Raw genomic sequence first — 21288 nt, forward strand, 5'->3', positions numbered from 1 at the left:
GAGCCAGCACAAGGATCAGAGACAAAGTTTAGACAGCCTTTTCCCAAAAAGCTGCCTAAACATTGCCTAACTTTGTCATCAGAAAGTTGAATATTCTTGAATGTATTCAAGAATATTCAGCTTTCTGATGACAAAGCTGGTGTTTATAAGATTACAGCATCAGACTTCCAGACAAAACTCATAAAACATCAGGCACACAAGCCCAAAGGCCAGCTGACAGTGCTTAGAAGTTACAAAACAAGTGTCTAATGCCTTAAGCCCCAGTACTTCCCAGCTAGATTCATTAACCATAAAATAACAATCTGGTGGTTTTTTATGAGTCTTTGTGGGGCTGCAACGCGGTGCTCCAGTTTATTGATAATACTAATAGCACTTAAATCTAATTGAGCATAAAATGGAACATGACCTAAAAGGGGATACTACCAAGGCTTTTTATGTTCATCTCATACATACTGTGTCTCCAAATTGGTCCTGTAATCTGGCAACATTTGCATGTCCTAACCTTCACATATAGTTTCCTGCAAAAATCTTATACAAGTGCATGGTGCAGTTTTTATCAGATAGGATGCTGCAAGTGCAGAGTAAGTTGAATGGACTCCAAATAATGAAAACAGACTACGCTTTCATGAATTTCTATAATATAATAGTGCGAATATTGTTAAAAATGTCCTCTTTTTAAAAAAAATTGATTCAAAATAGGTAAACTATTATATACATTTTAAAGTAAAATATTTCAGGTAGTTCATGAATATAAGAAATACAGTTTTTCAAAAGGTTAGAATATTTATTTTAAGCTGGAGTAAATTACGGTTCAACATTTTTTCACTTACTTCACTTATTCCTCGTCTTCTGTTGAAGCAAATGGGAGAACAATAAAGACAGTAACAGTAAAGACTCTTCTTCTCTGTCGTCAACAGCGCTCTGGTTCATGCCAGCCTAGATGCTGTCCTTCCATCTGTGTCTTTCATGTCTAAGGATTCTTGGAATGGTTACTTGCAAGATGATTTTCACAAGGCCTGATGAACGAGAAGCAAGGCTATGCTATCTCATGAGGTCCAATTACCTACTGGATCTTTCTATGAACCTCTTCATGTTTGGTGTATGAAATGCCTAAAATGTTCCTGTACCATCTCTTCTCTGCTGCCAGAATTCTTCTTTGGAGTTCTGCCATACAGGACGTTTGAGCATCAGATGGATTTTGGAGCAAAGACAGATGTTCTTGTCTCCCCAGATGAGCTTAAGTTTTTCCATTTGTTGCCTGTGCTATCCTTGAGCCTTCATCTGACATGATGGAACCAAGGAACCTGAAGGTTTTCCCTGTTTCCAATCTTGTCTCTCTCTGATTTCAGAGTTGACGCCTTGGGCACTAGTTCAGTACAAGCAACCACTATCACGGGGAAAACTGCTGATGCATTTGTAAAGCTGTCAGCTTAAGACAGCAATCATAAGCTGACACAAAATATCAAGGCCATCCAGTTTGATCAATGTCATCCAGAGAGTGTGGCGTTTGTATAATTTGTTTGTGGGTTGTTGTTTTTTTCCTCCAAATTGCATGAAATTATTCAATTTCACTTGACCCTTTCACTCCTTAATGTTTGTAAAACACACAGCAGAAGTGAAACTATTCCAAAGTGATCTAAGCAGTAAACTCAAATTCATAACAGCAACATAGCTTTTAGACTTACACAATCGATGCAAAGTGAGCCATTTAAAAGTGTTCCGGTTTCATATAAAAGGCATTAAAAAGTGTAAAATACTGAAGCAGGCTGTGTTGAATGACTCCTGAAGGGAAGTGATCTGAAACCATCTCAATGGCCTGACACTTGCCTTCTGCAGATGTCTCTGACACTCACATCAACAATAATGCAGTCAGTCTGACAGTTACCACTTGCATCTCCTTCTTTCATCTACATGAAGAGAGATGGATAATAGATACACGTATAAATTACTATCATGAGGATATGCTGCTGTTGGATTACTGGGAGAACTAGGGCTGTGCGATATGACCAAAATCTCAATAACATTTGAGTCTAAGGTTTATTTTTAGCACCTGGCGGCTCTTTTTTAATTCTCATCCGTAAATAATCTGCTCTTTCACGTGATTCAGTTTATTTTGAAAAGTCTCAACAGGATCTTGAGCTTTATTGTGAAAGGTTTATATGGAACATAAACAAGCGGAGACGCAATGCTGTTACCGTCGTTGTTGCTAACCACAACGCATAAAAAACAGGCGTTTGTCAGTCCGTAGTGTGGTTATATTAAATATAAGAGAAAGAGAGAACTTTAAGAAATGAATATAGCCACTACAGTGACCATCAAAACTATGAAAAAATATTGCCATAAACTGTTTATTTTGCGACACCACGACACAAACGATAGCGTAAAATGAAACAAAGACATTTTTATATCGTCATCCGATATATCGTTATATCGAACAGCCCTAGGGAGAACATATGACAAAATGACATCCCATTGAAAGATGGGACAACCAAAACCTTTAAAACTGTCCAGATATGAATGAATTTACAAAGTAGAAAGGTTTACACCTTTAACACCTGGCACAATAATATTCATTTCTGTCCCCAACAGAATGGTAAAGAGAAAGGAACGTTTTTATGTCTTTTACACAAATTCAAAAACCCACATCTACAACAAAACTTTTTGTGCACATTTTTAAGTTTTTTTTGTGACTTTTTGTCATTAGCACAAATCTATCTGCCCAGCTGGCATGCGTATAACTTAAAATAAAAGGCATAACAGTGAAATGATTCTGAGACTTTTGGAAGAAGATACTTGGAAGAGATGGATTCGGGCCACCCGCTGCTTGTCAGTAATAAATGAATAGAAATTCAGCTCCTACATAGGCTGCTTTTGAAATTGTCCAAGAATATCTGAGTTGTGCTTATGTATAAATGAAGAGAGCCATAAAATATTACAACAGAGAACTGTAAAGATCTGGGGCAGTTTCTACTATTAAGGCTGACACTTAAAAACAGAATCAGTAATATGAACTTCTTTTCTGATAAGAAAATCATTCGAAATATACAAAAATAAACAAACCAAAACAAACAAACAAAAGAAAAAAAAAATTAGTACCGGTACTGTGAGGTTCAGTGGCAAGTTTAAATTAAAATAAAAAATAAAAAATAAAAATAAAGACAATAGCCTTAAAGATATACAATATTCGCAGCCTCTGATAGACCACTTGCCCACAGAGGTTGGTGATATCATCCAAAGATGAAAGAGCACATTGGGTTTGAAGGTTCCAGGTTAATTTTCCTGTATTCAACTGAAACTGAGCGATGATCAGAATAACTGCATACTGAAACTGTACAGAAAAGCAGTATGACTGATCTGTTTTTAGTGCCTTTTATTCCTCAAGCGTTGGAAAAGTTAGTTTTATTAAACTCACTCGAGAGTTAAAGTATGGGAAGAGGAAGAATGCAATCAATTTGGATGCAGAGCCAGGAAAACATGTTTTAAAATTGGAATCTTAGGCATTGGCCTTAGTAGGGACTGTGCTTTCAGAGCTCTCTTTTCTGTTTCAGTCCATCATTTTTTAACCTTTCACTTTGATTTGTGTTTCTTCTCCTTCTCTGTGAAAAAGTGTTGAAATGATGTACAGTGGGGCAAAAAAGTATTTAGTCAGCCACCGATTGTGCAGGTTCCACCACTTAAAATGATGACAGAGGTCAGTAATTTGCACCAGAGGTACACTTCAACTGTGAGAGACAGAATGTGAAAAAAAAAAAAAAAATCCATGAATCCACATGGTAGGATTTGTAAAGAATTTATTCGTAAATCAGGGTGGAAAATAATTATTTGGTCAATAACAAAAATACAACTCAATACTTTGTAACATAACCTTTGTTGGCAATAACAGAGGTCAAACGTTTACTATAGGTCTTTACCAGGTTAGCACACACAGTAGCTGGTATTTTGGCCCATTCCTCCATGCAGATCTTCTCGAGAGCAGTGATGTTTTGGGGCTGTCGCCGAGCAACACGGACTTTCAACTCCCGCCGCAGATTTTCTATGGGGTTGAGGTCTGGAGACTTGCTAGGCCACTCCAGGACTTTCAAATGCTTCTTACGGAGCCACTCCTTTGTTGCCCGGGCGGTGTGTTTTGGATCATTGTCATGTTGGAAGACCCAGCCTCGTTTCATCTTCAAAGTTCTCACTGATGGAAGGAGGTTTTGGCTCAAAATCTCACGATACATGGCCCCATTCATTCTGTCCTTAACACGGATCAGGCGTCCTGTCCCCTTGGCAGAAAAACAGCCCCATAGCATGATGTTTCCACCCCCATGCTTCACAGTAGGTATGGTGTTCTTGGGATGCAACTCAGTATTCTTCTTCCTCCAAACACGACGAGTTGAGTTTATACCAAAAAGTTCTACTTTGGTTTCATCTGACCACATGACATTCTCCCAATCCTCTGCTGTATCATCCATGTGCTCTCTGGCAAACTTCAGACGGGCCTGGACATGCACTGGCTTCAGCAGCGGAACACGTCTGGCACTGCGGGATTTGATTCCCTGCCGTTGTAGTGTGTTACTGATGGTGACCTTTGTTACTTTGGTCCCAGCTCTCTGCAGGTCATTCACCAGGTCCCCCCGTGTGGTTCTGGGATCTTTGCTCACCGTTCTCATGATCATTTTGACCCCACGGGATGAGATCTTGCGTGGAGCCCCAGATCGAGGGAGATTATCAGTGGTCTTGTATGTCTTCCATTTTCTGATGATTGCTCCCACAGTTGATTTTTTCACACCAAGCTGCTTGCCTATTGTAGATTCACTCTTCCCAGTCTGGTGCAGGTCTACAATACTTTTCCTGGTGTCCTTCGAAAGCTCTTTGGTCTTGGCCATGGCGGAGTTTGGAGTCTGACTGTTTGAGGCTGTGGACAGGTGTCTTTTATACAGATGAGTTCAAACAGGTGCCATTCATACAGGTAACAAGTGGGGGACAGAAAAGCTTCTTACAGAAGACGTTACAGGTCTGTGAGAGCCAGAGATTTTCCTTGTTTGAGGTGACCAAATACTTATTTTCCACCCTAATTTACGAATAAATTCTTTACAAATCCTACCATGTGAATTCATGGATTTTTTTTTCACATTCTGTCTCTCACAGTTGAAGTGTACCTCTGGTGCAAATTACTGACCTCTGTCATCATTTTAAGTGGGGGAACTTGCACAATCGGTGGCTGACTAAATACTTTTTTGCCCCACTGTATGCGTTATGATGTGAAACACTGATGTAAATCAGTCCAATTACAACAAATACAATCAATAAAACAGAAGTCATAAACCAATAACATGTAGCACAATGTATTTATATGTATCTGAAGAATAATGCTGAAAGATTTTTGCAACTTAAAGCAACTAGGACCTTTTTTTAAACTTCAGTTTGATAAAACAATAAAATAAATTTAAAATAGCTTTTCAGAAAAATAGAAAAATATCTGGTGGTTACACAATTTCTCTTCCACATAAGAGAAAAGATGACCTAACCTAAGTTAATGCAGGGGGACCTGAGGCAAAGCAAACACAAACGCACTACAGCTGCTCCATTTTACTTGGATTTCTTGGAGTGAATATATTATTTATGCTGCCAATGTGGCATTCCACACATCAAATATTCTCAGGAAACCAAAGGCAGGATAATAGGAATTCATTTAAGAATTTCATCCTCTTAATTTCACATGACAGCTATTTCAAGAAGTCCTCGGCCCAAATGGCTCACCAGGAAAGTAGCTCAGCTTATATAGTATGTTGCTGTTGGATCTATGCCATAGTGTCAGCAGACTTATCATATGAAATTAATAAGGGAGGAGGGGTCTTAGCTGCTATGGGGAGGAAGAGGAGCAGAAAGTGGGTCATACTCTGAACATACAGTGTTCACTGCATTACAAGAGCGCAACCCTTGGCTTTTCTTCTATATACGATGAACAGAAACAACTAAATCCACCAGCCAAATACTGTGAAGGTCTACCTTAAGCTCGCGACATCTCTAATTCACTGGAACAGAGACCTCTGGATGTGTGTTTGCAGGGACAGTGGTTGATTAGGAGCTTAGTGTGGTTCCACTGTAGATACAACTCTGCTGGGAGAGGCCACTGCCCTCAGGGAGTGCCATTGCCACGATGGCACTTCCTGGCAATAATGTGCTTTTTAATTAACCACATTAATGCCAGGAAACAATTTTAGTCAGTGGGTTAATGTTGTGGTTGATCGGTAACCACAGCCTTCATGAAACGTCACGTACGGTGTTATTTTTAGTGGTGTAAAACTCACTTGTATGAGCAGACCTTATGCTGACAACCAACACTACACAGCTGGATTGTACTCTTGTTCTGCAGACTACCAGTGCATGGAAGCAGCAGTAGACTCCGTGGGGAAGCTGCCACAGTACACTGCCAGTCACTGGGTAAACAAGCAAACAGGAACTGATGTGGCATCTTGATGTATTCCCACTGTCATCCCTACAAGATTTATGCTATAAAAAGACCAAAACGCACTTTTGGTTTAACAGTTTTGCAGGAACATCTTTTGTGCAGCTTTTCTGCTTTTCTCACTGGGAGAACATACCTCATACCTTGAGGTTAAGTTACTAATAGGTCAAAGCACTGGATGAATTGGAAGCTTGAGATTTACTGTGGGCCACAGAAGCCTAAATAGCACACAGATCCCCTTCTAACCATATTTGGCATATCTACAGTACAGATACAGCAGCATGATTAGAAAGAAACTCAGTCTCACTAAAGATTACAAATGTTTAATTCAGTTTTGTTGCTTGCAGTGTTTAATTTGCCACTGCAGTCCCACTGACACCACTAATAAAAAGGGACCTTCATGTTTAAAATATTAAAGTCAACAAGTGGAAAGTTAATGCAACTATTACTTGTTTTAAAATATACATTTTCCCTCGTTTTCTCCACCACATTCAAGTATGTAACACATCTTTTTTGTTTTGACAAATCAAGGAGCGCAACAGTTATTTTCTAGGTTTTGGAGGAGGTTTCTTCCTGTTAAAAGGGGGTTTTTCCTTCCCACTGTAGCCAAGTGTTTTCTCAAATGGGGTCGTTTGATTGGTGAGGTGTTTATCCATATTACTATAGGGCAGGGGTCTCAAACTTAAATGAGCTGTGGGCCACTGCTGGCACTGAACTTCAAGGTCCAACTAGGGCTGGGCCATATTATACCGTTCACGGTAATACCGGTATAATGTTAGGCAACGATAGGAAAATGAAATATCGCGATAGAATGGGAGTAAAACGCGCATGCGCAGTGCCTTTGTTTTCATACGCACATGGCCGATTGTTGAGGAACCAGAATTGGTTTGTAAAAATGGTGCAACTTCCATGATGTGGAACTGGTTTGGTGTTTGTCCGTCAGATACACAACAAAGCACATTTTTTTGCAAAACTGAATGGAACTGAATCCCTGATCTGCAAAAGAAGCATGAATTCAATTCTAAAATTAGCTGCCAAACATGGGAAGATTTGTCGGTGTTATTGTGTTTAATCTTTTTTCATTTTTATGCTTTTGATTTTAAATGAGCTGTGGGGAACTTCTGTTTGAAACACAAGATAAAACTGAGACTTCTCAGATTTCAAACTACTGATCAGATCCCTCTTAAATGTGTTCACCTTCCATTGCCATGCTTTCTGTGAGGATAATGTGGGACAGGATAGTGGAAGAGATAATGAAAATTCAAGTCCCCAACAGATGTGCACTACATTAAAAGGCAGCTCTGCACCAAAGATGAAAACCTTTAATACAAGTTCAGAGGCTTAAGTGAAGAAATGGTGCCATTCATTCACTACCTTCCTATGAAAAGCCATGCAAAATGTACCAATGCTCTTTATAATGCTTGCCCTTAATGCAGTGAAGTAACTCACATTATTAATATGTGCCGTGTGGAATTAGCACTAATATACAGAGTTTCAGCACGTAAACAAATAATAAGCTGCTTCCATATATGACCTAAATTTTAGAAGAAATATAGCACTAATCATGTTTCCACCAGTAGTGCACTGCAGTTCAGGTGGGGGTGGGGCTGTTTAGTAATCAGCAATGAGTGTCTCAGAGGAAATGATATTATAACTCAACATCATCACTATGATGAACAACTTTAGAAAGCTGTGGCTTTTCTTTGGACACAATGATTTAGCTTCAAATGGTTCAACTTCTACTTTAAGGGTGGATGCTTCCAGTTTGTGTCACTTTCACTATCACTTGGTGAGCGGTTTTCAAGTGTTTGCTGACGAGTTGGTGTCCCATATAAACTACATGCGGCTGTGGCTTCGACTACCAGCAAGGAGGCTTTTAGCGCAGCATCGTATACCTCCTAGGACCAATTTAACCTAGCAACAGCAAGGAACCTCCCGCAACCACTTGCCAACTGGCCTGTGTGGCTGGAGCCTTCGCTAACTTAACAGTTCTACTTTTTGTCTAAAAAGATTGACTCGAATTTCTGCCCAGTAGACTGATTGGCTTGTACTACGTTGATAGAACACCATTAAATCTATACTGGATCCGAAGTAAAGCTGTTAATTTGTCAAGTCAATTGATGCCTGTATGTTTGATGGGTCTTAATGGGATATGGTGGCTAATCTTTATTCTCAAAAGTCTGCAAACACTCAGCAAAATGAAAGCTAAATTTTTAATATAGAAATAAAGAGTGCAACTGCTCTACTACTCTAACTGCATACTTTATGTGGTGTAGGTTATAGGTTTCACACTATGCCAGTGCTTATTCTGTTAAGAGAAGCCATGCACAAAAAAAGTAATTAGAACTCAGTTTTTGAATTCAAACAATTCAAAACATCCAAAACAAATGAAGCAACTCCTGATCAAAGCAGTTCAGTGTTGGACTTGGTGCTTGCTTTGATACAAACTTAAATAAAACTTCCTCCTTTACTTCAGCTTCCTCTTACATGTGCCTGGCACAAAGAAAAGAGAGGTTCTTGCTAACACAGCAATTTAAATTCTGAGAGCACCTCATAGTTTAAAAGACCTATTTAGCCTTGTGAAACACAAGCCAAAGCACTAAAGAATAAAAAAGGAGGAGCTTTGTGGAGCATTTAAATAAGTGAGGTTGCTTAAGAGAAATTTGTACACAGAACAACTGCTCAAAAAAATACTCACTCATAGAAAACAAAATACAGCAGCCTCTTCTTGAGTCAAATCCAAAATAAGCACGGTGTTGCATAAACTAAGTGTGTTATGCATTTTTGTTGCTTCCACTGGGCAAAGCTCCTCCAGATGCTCTACTGAATAATTCCTACTTGAATGCAACATGAAGGCAGAGGGCCATTAAAGAGAAGATTTAATGGGATAGATGGATGTATATATACAGAACATGTGACCCTGGACAACATTAAACTTATACAGGTCAGTGCATCTGCTTTACATTGTACATAGAACAGTATCTGTGCTAGCAGCATGGATCAGTTATATTTCTCAGTAGTCACATAATATTGAATATGTGCTGGTGTACTGACAGCTGTCATTATACAATGAAGTAGTGAGATGATCAGCCAGCCGGACAAGAATTTACTTAATCCCAAACTATAAGCATGACATGTTTAGGTTTTGAATGATCTGTACAATGCTATTCAATCACCCTGCCCCCAACTAGCCCTCGGCACCATAAGGGTAATACTCCAGGCACATTGCTGCAAATGCCCAGCGGTTTGAGCTAATCTATACTGACATAACATGAGTAAAGTCAATAGTAGGTCTTCCCTACAGTACACTACAGGGCGACCAGGAAGAGAAAGATAATGGAGAGAGGACATGATAAAACTGCATCACACTGCAGCATGACCAAACCATTTATGCATGTCAGGGTTTTTCCTTGCTCAACATAGGTCTTTGAGTCAGGACTTTTACACAACCATGATGGGTCTGGACTTCTGGTCCAGATTACCTTATTTAAAAGAAGTTTTATAAACTCAAAATACAAAAAATAAAAATTACAACCATGGCGATTTTCCTTTGGAGGGAAAACAAAGTTTCCTTTCCTGCGCCATAACACCTGCAGAGATTAAAAGTCACTCGGCACATAATTCCAAAATCTGGGTGATGGAAGAGCGAGACCAACTTTGCCTATACCCCACATTCAGCAAAAGCTTAATCGGTTGAATTCAACAAAGCTGAAATATCCGCTCACAGTAACAATAATATTCTTGATTGATTAAAATGAAGTAAGTCTCTTTGCTTTTCCCTTGTAGCGCCCATCTACTGGCACAAAAATGACAATAAAAGCACAGGATGAACTGCAAGACTCTTTAGGTCACTTCTTTAAATTTAGACTTAAAGTCTAACAATTAATACACTACAGCTATAAATCAGAATCAGAATACTTTATTAATCCCTAAGGAAATTATGTGTGATTTGTAGTTTGTGTTAGTCTTGGGATAGGTAGACCCCATCCCACGTTATCTAACTCAAACACAGCAATTCACACTGGAAGAAATACTATTTAATTCAACATGTCTTTGGACCTTCAGAGGAAAACACTTAACATCGAACACAGTAAAGTCCCAGCAGACTCCAGAACTGAAACCTGGGACTTTCGCCCAGTAAGGTGCTAATAGGTGCTAACCACTGCATCACCGTGCCATCAGAGGAGATTGAACTATTTTTAAGGCGACTCAAGGGAAGCACTGAAGGAAACTGAACAAAAACTAAAGTCACCAGTCCATGTGCAGGTGGCCAGCATACTGTTACACTTGTGCTCGCTTTAAACTCCGTGCTGGTGTTTTAAAACCAACTTTGTTCAACAAAAGCCATTTTATTCAATCTCCACTTTATTGTGACAAAGGCAGAGACAGCTGTCAGCTGCTGTAGATCTTGTATTTTGCCAGGCTCTATTCAAACTGTCTTTTCTTCTGTCAAAAGGGGCCTGCTGGTTTTGTTTGTCCTCTGATCCTCTGGAGAAGCAACACAGAAAAAAAAAAAAAAAAAATCTTATAAAGATTTCTTCTCCAGGACAGTTTTCAAGTGAGGCACTGCAGCGAGGCCTTCTGGGGAGTTGAGGCCCATTGTTAAGACAGCTATAAAGGGAGCTTTTCCAAAGAGGGATTGGGCTTGATGAAATGTGATGTATGCCTTACTGACAAATGATGAATAATCTGGTGCATATCTTTAAAAAAAAAAAAAAAAGCCCCTCTATCATCTTGTCTGAAACAAAACTTCTGTTTCAGACTATATCTATGCAGCACAGATTCCCATTTCCAGCAGCTGCAATTTCATGAGCAAATATATCAAGCTTTTTTTCCATGTTACATTTTTAGAAAATGGCTTGTTGTGTCACCAGCACTTAGATCATTTACAGCTTAATCAGCTTTACTATTTTTCCCCCTCTCAAAGTCAGCAACAGGCCCTTTGGGTCTGTGTGAACAAGTCGTGCGTATAGAATCGGCAGAAAAGCACATTGCTCAGTGGGAATTGATTGAGCTAGAGACTGAGGGCAGAAGGCATTATGTGGTTACAGATGCAAACTGCTGTGGTTCATGAATACCAGACAGAATAGGGCCTGAGGACATACTGTACTGTTAAAAATCAAACAAAGCAAATGGGAGACCAAGTTTTTTTAAAAATAGAAGAACAAAAAATGATATGGTGTGAAGAGGCTTTACTAAAATATCATGTAAGCATAAAGTAATATATGGTACACTACACAGCCCAAACCTAGGTTTTAAAACATCCCTGTCTTGTGGTTAATAAAGCCTGGAAAATACAATACAAACATTGAACTGATCTCTAAATGGGCGTATACAATATTATAGTTCTAAATGGTCCAAAATTTAAGCTGAGGAGAACTGGTGGAGGAGATGGGTTTACCCTTAAGCTGCTGTATGCTATTCCTGGTGAGAAAATGGGCCGTACTGGCCTACATACCTGTATCCTGCAAGCATTTAATGGACTCCATCTGATGAAGCTGAAAGGCCAAACTGCTCCGAAATCAGTTTCCATAACAATCAATTTTACCTGATTGTTTTACTTTCAAGTTTTCTTTACTAATGAGCTTCGAATGAAGTAGAGTCATCGTTCACATTATAAGTGAATGAAATAATCGTGCATGTCTTTGCAGTGCAAGTACCGAGACGGATCCAATGGGCCAAATTTAATGAGCCAAAAAGTTTGACCGACTTCCTAGTGAAATGCACCAGGATGACAGAACATTCAAAATGTTAAACACACAGTGGATGGCAAGAGAACCACAGCTTAACGTTCAGGAATTGGCCACAACAGTAAAACCACCTTCCCTATAATGTGTAAATCTCTGACCCATCATGGCATGGAAACAGGACCTCAGGGGGTGTCCTGCAGTGCCTGGCACTGCGACATTGGCGAGAGAGCCGTGTGCTGGCTCCAAAAGCAGAGTACAACTTTTAATGGGTAATTGCAACGCAGATGGGTAAAGAAAACTTTCCTAATTAGAGTTTCAATAATAAAGCAAATAACAAAGCACCAAACACTGCATAAGGCTCACTTGATACAAAGAAGCACAAATACAAGGACTGCGATCCTGACCAAATATGAGCTCAATCTAACTGGAAAGCTGCATCTGGCTCACTACCCCCTCAGAACACATTCATTCATTGTTGATGAGCAGCATTTTAAACTTGTATCAGCTTTGGAAAGACAAATAATCAACACGAGTACTCTCTTGCCTAAGCACCACTGCTGTGAAAAACAACTGTGCCTTAGGACTGAAAGTGTAAAAATATGCCGGGACAGTGTGCATCAGTGCTTCTAGCAAGGATTCACTCTGACACTCTGTTACAATACAGACTGTTTACCATTTAATCAACGGTAAACATCAGTTTTCTTCACTATAATCAAATCCCAAATCCATCAGTCACACCTTCCTCTCGGAGACAGGCTGTTGAAAATAAGCCAAACGTATCGCTGAGCTTTTCATCTGGCCGGCCTTGGACCGCTCGCTGAGTGTATTATGGACTGAATGGATTTGGTTAATGCCAGAGCAGAACAGCTATCCTCTGCAATTACATTAACTAACAGCCCCTGCAGTCAACACAAAGAGCAGTTTGTCAGGATGGGAAAAAAATCCCTCGAAATAAAATGAAATGCTGTCAGTCAGTCATCACGGCAGACTGATCCACTGTCCACAGAGGTCGGAAGCTTTTTAACTCTTGTTCATTGTTTTTCTTGCGATTGTTGCTTAACAAGTGAAACTGAGCAAATGTTATTTTCTGGCAAAGAGTGAGTATTGTTAGAATCATCAACCGCTTGGAGAAGGGGAAATTTAAAATATTTAAAATATTATTATAGTTTAAAATTGCAATATATAACTTCTACAAATATTTATAGATCAGAAGACTTGTGTATAAGAATTTGCTAGAAATCCCAAATTACTCACATCTCTTAGATTTTTTCTGTGTAAAGTATCAGCAACAAAAACACTTTGTATCCAAATTGTATTTTGAGATGTTGAAACTGGCTAATAGTAATAGTCATTGATGATGGGATGAGACTTAACCATTGAGAAATTTTATTTGTAACATTTAAAAAAAAGAATTACACTATAATATTTTGCATGATGTATACACATTTCTCCATATAGCTATAATAAGTACAGAACAGAAACCCCACCACACTGTCCTAAATGTAAAAATCGTGTAGTCACCAAATTTCATTATTTGCAGGAATGGGTGAAAATTCAAATGCTTGGAAAGGTTTCTGCCTCCCTTCAAGAAAATGCGGCCGTTATTCAATCTGTTTTAATGTTATCAAAGAAAAGACTAATGATCAAATGGGTCAGCGTGATGGAAAAACATACCATCATGTACCATTTCATTCTGGATGTCACAGCCTCTTTTGCCTTACATACAGTCTAGTAGCATCACTGTAACATTATTTGGTTTTTTTTGTATTTTGTTTGTTCATCTACCTTAAAAACAACTCACTGTTCGCCAGTATAGTAATTCTTGGAGATTTAAAACAGCTGCAGGTGTTGTGGTGTATTCTAAGCAGGAATCCATGGCTACAGAGCCAAACAGCTGGAGCTGCAGCAAATCTTTTATTATAAAATACCACATTTTTCATTTTATGTGCTCAAATTCAATTCCAGTGTGGATTCAATGCCCCAGTTTGGATGTGTGAAGGGTGCTACAGCAAAGGATTATGGCAGAGTGGGATAATGTCTTCTAAACACTTGAACTCAACATTTTCTGACATGGCATTCTGCGAGATACGTGAAATAGCGATCTAGGCACATTTAGGCTGCTTACGGAACAGTAAATCCAGAAAAAGAGAACACAATTAGGATTTTTTCCACATAAAATCACCTTAACTTAATTTAAAAGATGTACACTGAGGATCAGAAGGCATTGTAAGTCTTACTACTGTTTCACCAAGTACCCAATCAGTCAATTCAATTAGATTCATTCCAGTTAAGTTTAACACTAATATGGAAATGTTTTGAGTAAACTAACACTACAATGAACCTCAGTGAACCTTTGCCAGAGACTCCAACACATCCTCAAAGAAGAATCACTTGACGTCAGCACTATCAAAGAAATTTGTCACACTCTTCATCACATTCGCAGTAAAGTAAGCATATTAAATCCAATGAGACAGCTCTTAAAGACCCAGCATTTCTTATCAACTTAACTGCAAGAGATGAAGTCAAAATATCCTACCTTGTGGGTGTAAGGTGCTTGTCCCAGGTTAATGCCATCTTTTGCAAGTTTATCCCGTATGAGTACTTTGAGCTTCAGTTTGGGATAAGTCACAAAGTCATTACAGTCTGTGAACCTCGGGTTATGGTTCCCAGGACAGGAGGCCTGGTGCACTCCTGCAGTCTGTGCGTGACACCTCGGCGTCTCCAAGTCACCCAGTCTGTCTGAGTATGAGATGTGGTGGCAGGCAGAAGCATCCAGAGGCTCTAAGGTGAAATAGTACCCAGGTGCTTTCCTTTTGTCCTCCTCTTTTAACGCTTGCACTGCTGTGAGCAGCCTGTGTCTGTGATACTGAATGCGGACCCCGATAGCATCCAGGTCTGGTTCTCCAATCTGCTTACAAACTTCCAAGTCATCATACCCATTGTCAAAGAATGACTCCACATAGTGGGTCAGGTGTAGCTTAGACAGCCACTGGAGGACGAGATTTGGCCCCTGGCTCATCTTAAGACTGGAAATAGAGAAAAAATTTAAGTGCACATCATCATCTCCATTCACACTGGTGCTGTTGCGCTGGGCCTGTGCGGTGGCAATCCAGCACTGCGGGCCGTAAAACTTTACACAGTCTTCAGTTCACTTCTCCAAAGCAAACACAGGTATTGCTTGTGGATAGAGCATTAGACAGCAAAGCAGACGCATATCAGGAGACAGCAGGGTACTGTCAGCTGCCCTTTGACCTCACCCACCCACGCTGAGACACCTGCACTTCCCAAGTTTTCCGGTTCAGACTCTGTTGCTGTCACGTCGCTAAAAGTTTGGGAAAGGGCCAAGGGTTTCACATAACAATTTCCCCTTTGGATGCAGTCAGCGAGACTTCTAAATGCAAGGCTGTTTAGCTAGTCTGAGCAGTCAAGGGAAGCGTAAAGTTAACGTTAGCGGGGGGAAAACTCTCTAAGTGAGTCCGCTGTGTTTCTATTAGATTTTAAAATTAAAGTACAACGATCGACGTCAAATAGTTGGTGTTGGTCAGTGTGCGTCCATCGTCTTTGTTTCATTCATCGCGGCGGCAACTGAGCAACACGCGGAGGTCCATCAAAAACATTCATCCGAAGCACAGACTTAAAAGGATCTCGTTTCAAACACAGCAATATATAAAACCTGAAATACAAATGCTACAAAATAAATCACAGAAATCGTCTATGGCTATTCAGAGAACACGTGTTGCGGCTTACTTTGTCCCCGGCTTTTACCGTTTTCAAGTTTGCCGTCCCTCCGCTCCATCCGCCGGTTCGTCAGACAGTGAGGATGCTGCTGCTCCTGATCTTTACTCACCGCTGTAGTTTCTATCCCGCTGGACGACGGGAGTTCTTAGAGCGGCGGCGCCACCTGCAGGGGCTGCTGGGAAATGTAGGAACGGTCGCTGAAAATAAAATAAAATAAAATAAAATAAAATCCACACACAAAAACATTACAATAAAAAAATACTACCAAAAGTGTTTATTTCCATCCTTTAATTTAATCATTTTAATTTTGAATTTAACTTTTAATAAGTAAAATAAAAACATACTAAAGTCAACAACAAATTTTCAAAAAAATCACTAAAACTTACACATATTAAAAGTGTTTGAAACAGACTGCGTGCGAGAAAAAAAAAATCAGTGGAGAAACCCACTAGATAACACCCCCCAAAAAAACCAAAAAAAAAATCGGCTTAATCTATATCATGGACAGTGCCCGGATGCTATGTTGGTCTGACCCTTGACCAAAACATTACACAAAGCAGCTGCTGTATCTGTATGGATGCTTGGTTGTGTCATTCAAAAAACAAAAACAAACAAACAAAGAAAAACTTTTTGATAGGGAAAAATTCTTTTCTTTGTTTTTTTGTTGTTTAGCATTAGCAGGAAGTCTTCAAACTAAGTGGATCACTGGCACTCATAATAGTATACTTTTATAGGCATTTAGTATACCAATATGATTAAAACACCACGAGTACCTATAAATATCTATTACATAAATTATTTATACAAATTCTCTACCCTGCTATGTATAAACTTTCCAAAACAAAAAAATGTTGATTAATACTAAATGAGAGTAAGTAAACAAAGACTTTCCAGAGGTCTTTCACAGTGGAAGAGCAAGTGCAAAAATGTGAAAAATTAGACTCTTCTCTGAAAGTTGAAAGTGCAGATGGAAATTTGCCTGAATGTCTAAATCTGGCAGATTTAACTCACACGCTTAAACATGCGTATTCTAAAGCTGTCCATTAAAACGATCAGGTCAGTGTCAGAGCTGCCCCAAAAGTCTTTGAGCAAGACATAATGATCCAGAACAGCCACTGAACTCTGACCTGCGGAGGCCAAAAGATTCAGGTATTAAAAAATATATATATATAAAAATAAAATAAAATGGAAAACACATAACTCATTACGGTTGGTTTTACATTTATTTTCCATTGCACAATAATATCTATATATACTGTATCTACAGTCTAAATTGTGGCAGCAGATAAAGTCAGACATCCATGTGAAATTTATTTTAATAAAACTGTACAAAAATTGCCTACTATGAGAAAATACTGCAACTCCACAGATATTCATCCCAGAAGACAGACAGATGGAAGTATGGCGAGTGAGAAAACCTCGAGCTCTCCTGCACGGTGCTGTGAGCCTAGCTTCCAACTTCAATGCATTTTTACAGCGCAGGGAGAGCAAGAGTTTTCATGAAGCAAACAGCAACATTAACAGATGTACCAATAAAAAATAAATATAATCTCTCGCATGTGTACAATTGGCATGATCAAATGAAAATGGGACGCACTCCGGATGTGTGAAGAGAACTTCAGTTTTGTTCAGCATGGTGGTTAATACAAATGCTAGAACAGACAATCTCTAAGAGGGGATAATACATGGTTGTTTCAAGTTTGTAAACACTTAATATCATGCATCCTTCAATGTGCAATAAGAGACCATTTAGGACATATGTTGCAAACTGAAGCACTTTAAAGTTGAGGCCACACTTTGTAAAAGGACTCAGCGGCCCACTCAAAGGAGGATGGTTCGTTCTGCAGGAGAAAAGCTTAAATCTGAGATGAGCATGTTAAATATATATACCAGAAAACGTTCATTGTCATGTCTGGATGATGGATATTTATGCACAGCCATAGCTTGGACATTAATGTTGACATGGAAAACAAATCTGAGAGTGAAGAAATCAGCATAATTGGCAAATGACATAAATAAGCATAGGTTCTGTCATGTTTTGGTCCTTTGAAACATAAGAAAATGGGACAGAGGAATCAACACTTTAAAAATCATACTAACAAAATCATTTGAAGTACAAAAAAATAGTGCAAAACCCACACAACTGCTCTTCCAAATGGGTTTATCTCAATAGTATACAGTAGATTTAAAATCAGCCATCTAAAAGTGAAGGGTTTTATTCGAAAATGCCATATCTCCATATTGCAACTGCTCATCCAATGTTTTCTAGGTACGTTTTCTTTATTTCAGTGATATAATACACAGAAATAAAGAGGAGGTTTCAAACCTCCTAGCAGTTTCTAGGATCAAGTATTCAGTCAATTTCCATTTCCATTGCTGGATATCCCATTTTGGAATGAAACTCCTCGGGTTTACTTTATACGTGTCCAGCAGTTTGGGGCAGTAATGAAGGTTTCATGCCCATAAGACGAAGCAAAGCCAATCGCCTCCCTAAACCCCGCCCCCTTACACACAGAAGATTTCTTAAGAGTGTCATCAAACTATCCTGACTGACTCTTAACGCCTGGGGAAAAATGAATCAAGACAACTTTGTGAAATTAAGAAACTCTTTGGTGTCAGAAAAAAAAAAACATGGCCGCAAGCATACGGTATGTCACATTACCTGAACCCGCACTGTCAGATTTGTGTCCAGCTGTTGCGCTATATACAACATTTGGCAGCAAACTGAACTGACAAAGTCTTGTCCCCTCTTTTCAAAATAAAAGCCCGACAGATAATGCTCCTATATTGACACAACTAGCAGCATATCCTCACACCTCATGAAAAAGAAATCTAATCTAATTACAATAGGATTCCGGTTAATCACATTGAAAAACACTGTCAAGCAAAAACAAAAACCTCAAAAGACCTATTGTAATACATAGGTCAATATATTGTTATATAGACATTGGCGCCCATACACATATTCCTGAATATATGTATGTTTACAAAGACACAGATATACACGTAGGTAGAGGTTAGCATATATGCGTCATGAGGCAAAGGCAGAAACAGTTTAAGTTAATGGTTCAGAGAGAGATGACCAACGGCACTGCGTGGAACACGTATGTGTGCTTGGTCATTTCTACTGGCAGCTACAGATACAAACACAGCGTTATCACTTCCATTGTGCTGTAAGAGACACATGCTTTTTTTCCTACACATTGAGAAACAAGACTGAAAAAAAGAAAGAAAAAAAAATTCAGCTACAAATGTATGCCAATAAAAATTTGAATGATCATATATAGATACATCTTTAAGACAGGTAAAACTTAAATTTGTAACCAAAATATATATATATATGTAATTATATTAAGGGCAATCTTAGCCTTGCCCATCAACACATCATCCTTCTCATACATGACTTTGCTATAGCCCCTTGAAAGCCTGAAGAAAATAAGCTCTTCATGGATTTTCCAGTGTATCCACTCTTATCAATTCATTTTTATTATAGGTCAATGTAAACTCGTCATTGGGGTAAACATTTTCAGCACTTTCTTTTTCGCATTTAATAGACAGAAGAAACAAAATAAAACTTAATGCCCAGCTTCATTTAATCCCCAACTATTATTCGCTCCCCATAAATAATTACATTTAAAAATAAAACAGAGTGATTCCATAAATTCACCATTCGTCTTTCTCACCCAAAACCCATTTGCTTGGTAAAAGCTGTAAAAAGGTATGGTCGGTGATGAACTAGTGTACTACCAGCCCTTATTTGGTGAGAGGCAATAGATTCAGAATCTCCCTGCCCATTTATTTACTCTTTTAACCACTTCAAAGGCCCTTTCTAGACAAAAACAATATATTAAAAAAAAGGAAGGATAAGCCATACTTACAGATGCAAAAAGACAAACTCCAAAAATAATTTAGACAGAAAAACAAACAAGTCCTTCAGTGATTTAATCATTACTACAGAAACTTGCACGTTCATCGAGTTGATTAGAATTGAAGGACAAGGGGTCATCAGACTTTCCTCCTCATTTAAGTCCACTGTGTTTAGCAGACACCATAAAGGGCAGAGAATGACCAAATGCAGTCAGGCTAAAAGAACAGCACTTTATATCTTTTTATATATGCCTGATGGATATATGAAAGGTCCCCTCTTCTCCTACTGTGTGGACTGATGTTAAATGAACGTCATCACTCTCAGGTGAAAATGGAATGAGAGTCTCCTAAGAGCTTCTCTTCTTCCATTTCTTTCCTCTTTCCATCCTCATTGCATTGCACTGGACAGTGTCTGTGCTGCAGAGGTCCTCGGGTGACTGAGGTAATGCAGAGGGATAATATTACGCTGAGGGAAAAAGAAAACGGGAAAAAAAGCACAATTCTTTTGCGCATAACTCCCCCGTGGAGAGAAATAGAGAAGAGAAGTAGAGGGACCTGCAGCTCCTCAGAGATACTGGTGTGTGAAATTACAGAGTCCGATGCTCCACACGCTGCCATCAGAGCTGGTACCACTTTTTATCTTTGTATTTCAGCATCATCTGAAGGAAGTAAAGTGGGGAAAAATGTGAATCAGGATTAATGTGATAACCTGAAAAAGAAAAAAAATTATACAAGCGTTCAAACAGATGCCGTTCACGTACATCATGCGCATGTTTGGAAAAGGACTCTGCGCTGGCCATCATGGCTGCTGTTCTCTCCTCCAGCTCGCCCAGCTTCTGCCCTCTCTCATCCAGAGCTATTCTGGCACGGGCAAGTTCTCCCACAACTCCCGATGCGGCCCCCTTCATGCCTTCCATGTTGCCTGGGCCAGGGATGTGCTGCGCCAGGCTACGAGATGCCTTACCTGCAGCTGTTTCTCCAACTAGCAGAGACAAAAATAGATATGCAGATGGTTTGTTTACAAGTCTTTTTTCATTTTTCCCCTAAATGAAAGGTCACCAATCATTTTACCAAAGACAGTGGAATAAAAGCCCTAAAAAGGTTCAAATTGTTTTACATATTTGACGTGATAGCTAAATAAAGTTTAAACTGTGAAATACTTATATATAGATATATATGTAATAACAATACAATAATATATGAAACAGCTAGAGTAATTCAGAAGCCCGATGACTGAAAACTACACATTTAAAACACGACTGCATTAAGTATTCAAATGCAAACATATATTTAATTGCACTCTGAGGTTTTGAGAACTCTTTATGCAATACTAGAAGGCACTCTGTACTCACAGAGGTCCTCCCTGTCCAGAGACTGAGCTCCTCCCCCAAAAAGGCCTTTGAAGAAACCTCTGTTTGGAGCCTCTGGTGTCTCCACTGGAGTAAATAACTCACTGAGCATCTCCTGTGAAAGACAGAAACATCAGTACATGTATTTCAATATATTGTCTCTGAAGATATGCAGACTCAGCCAGACTTTTTA

At 39.1% G+C, this 21288-nt stretch overlaps 2 protein-coding genes across 11 annotated transcripts in view; both read right to left on the reverse strand.

Moving 5' to 3' along the window:
* sash1b (SAM and SH3 domain containing 1b) overlaps positions 1 to 16145 on the reverse strand; it is a 56881-nt gene extending 40736 nt beyond the window's left edge. For 2 of the 3 annotated variants that reach the window (XM_080293985.1, XM_080293987.1), the window contains exons 1-2: positions 15889 to 16145; positions 14678 to 15167 (exon numbers count right to left, since the gene is read on the reverse strand). In XM_080293985.1, coding sequence (XP_080150111.1) covers positions 14678 to 15160 — 483 coding nt within the window. In that variant the 5' untranslated portion in view covers positions 15161 to 15167; positions 15889 to 16145. The remainder of the gene's footprint in view (positions 1 to 14677; positions 15168 to 15888) is intronic. The other variant, XM_026152353.2, reaches the window with a different exon arrangement.
* Positions 16146 to 17088: 943 nt separating this feature from the next.
* Positions 17089 to 21288, reverse strand: part of stxbp5b (syntaxin binding protein 5b (tomosyn)) — a 28468-nt gene continuing 24268 nt past the window's right edge. For all 8 annotated transcript variants that reach the window (XM_026151707.2, XM_026151708.2, XM_026151709.2 and 5 more), the window contains 3 exons: positions 21099 to 21210; positions 20508 to 20728; positions 17089 to 20405 (listed from right to left, as the gene is read on the reverse strand). In XM_026151707.2, coding sequence (XP_026007492.1) covers positions 20364 to 20405; positions 20508 to 20728; positions 21099 to 21210 — 375 coding nt within the window. In that variant the 3' untranslated portion in view covers positions 17089 to 20363. The remainder of the gene's footprint in view (positions 20406 to 20507; positions 20729 to 21098; positions 21211 to 21288) is intronic.

The sequence above is a fragment of the Astatotilapia calliptera genome, chromosome 19 (genome assembly GCF_964374335.1).
Source record: "Astatotilapia calliptera chromosome 19, fAstCal68.1, whole genome shotgun sequence".
Classification (NCBI taxonomy): Eukaryota; Metazoa; Chordata; class Actinopteri; order Cichliformes; family Cichlidae; genus Astatotilapia; species Astatotilapia calliptera.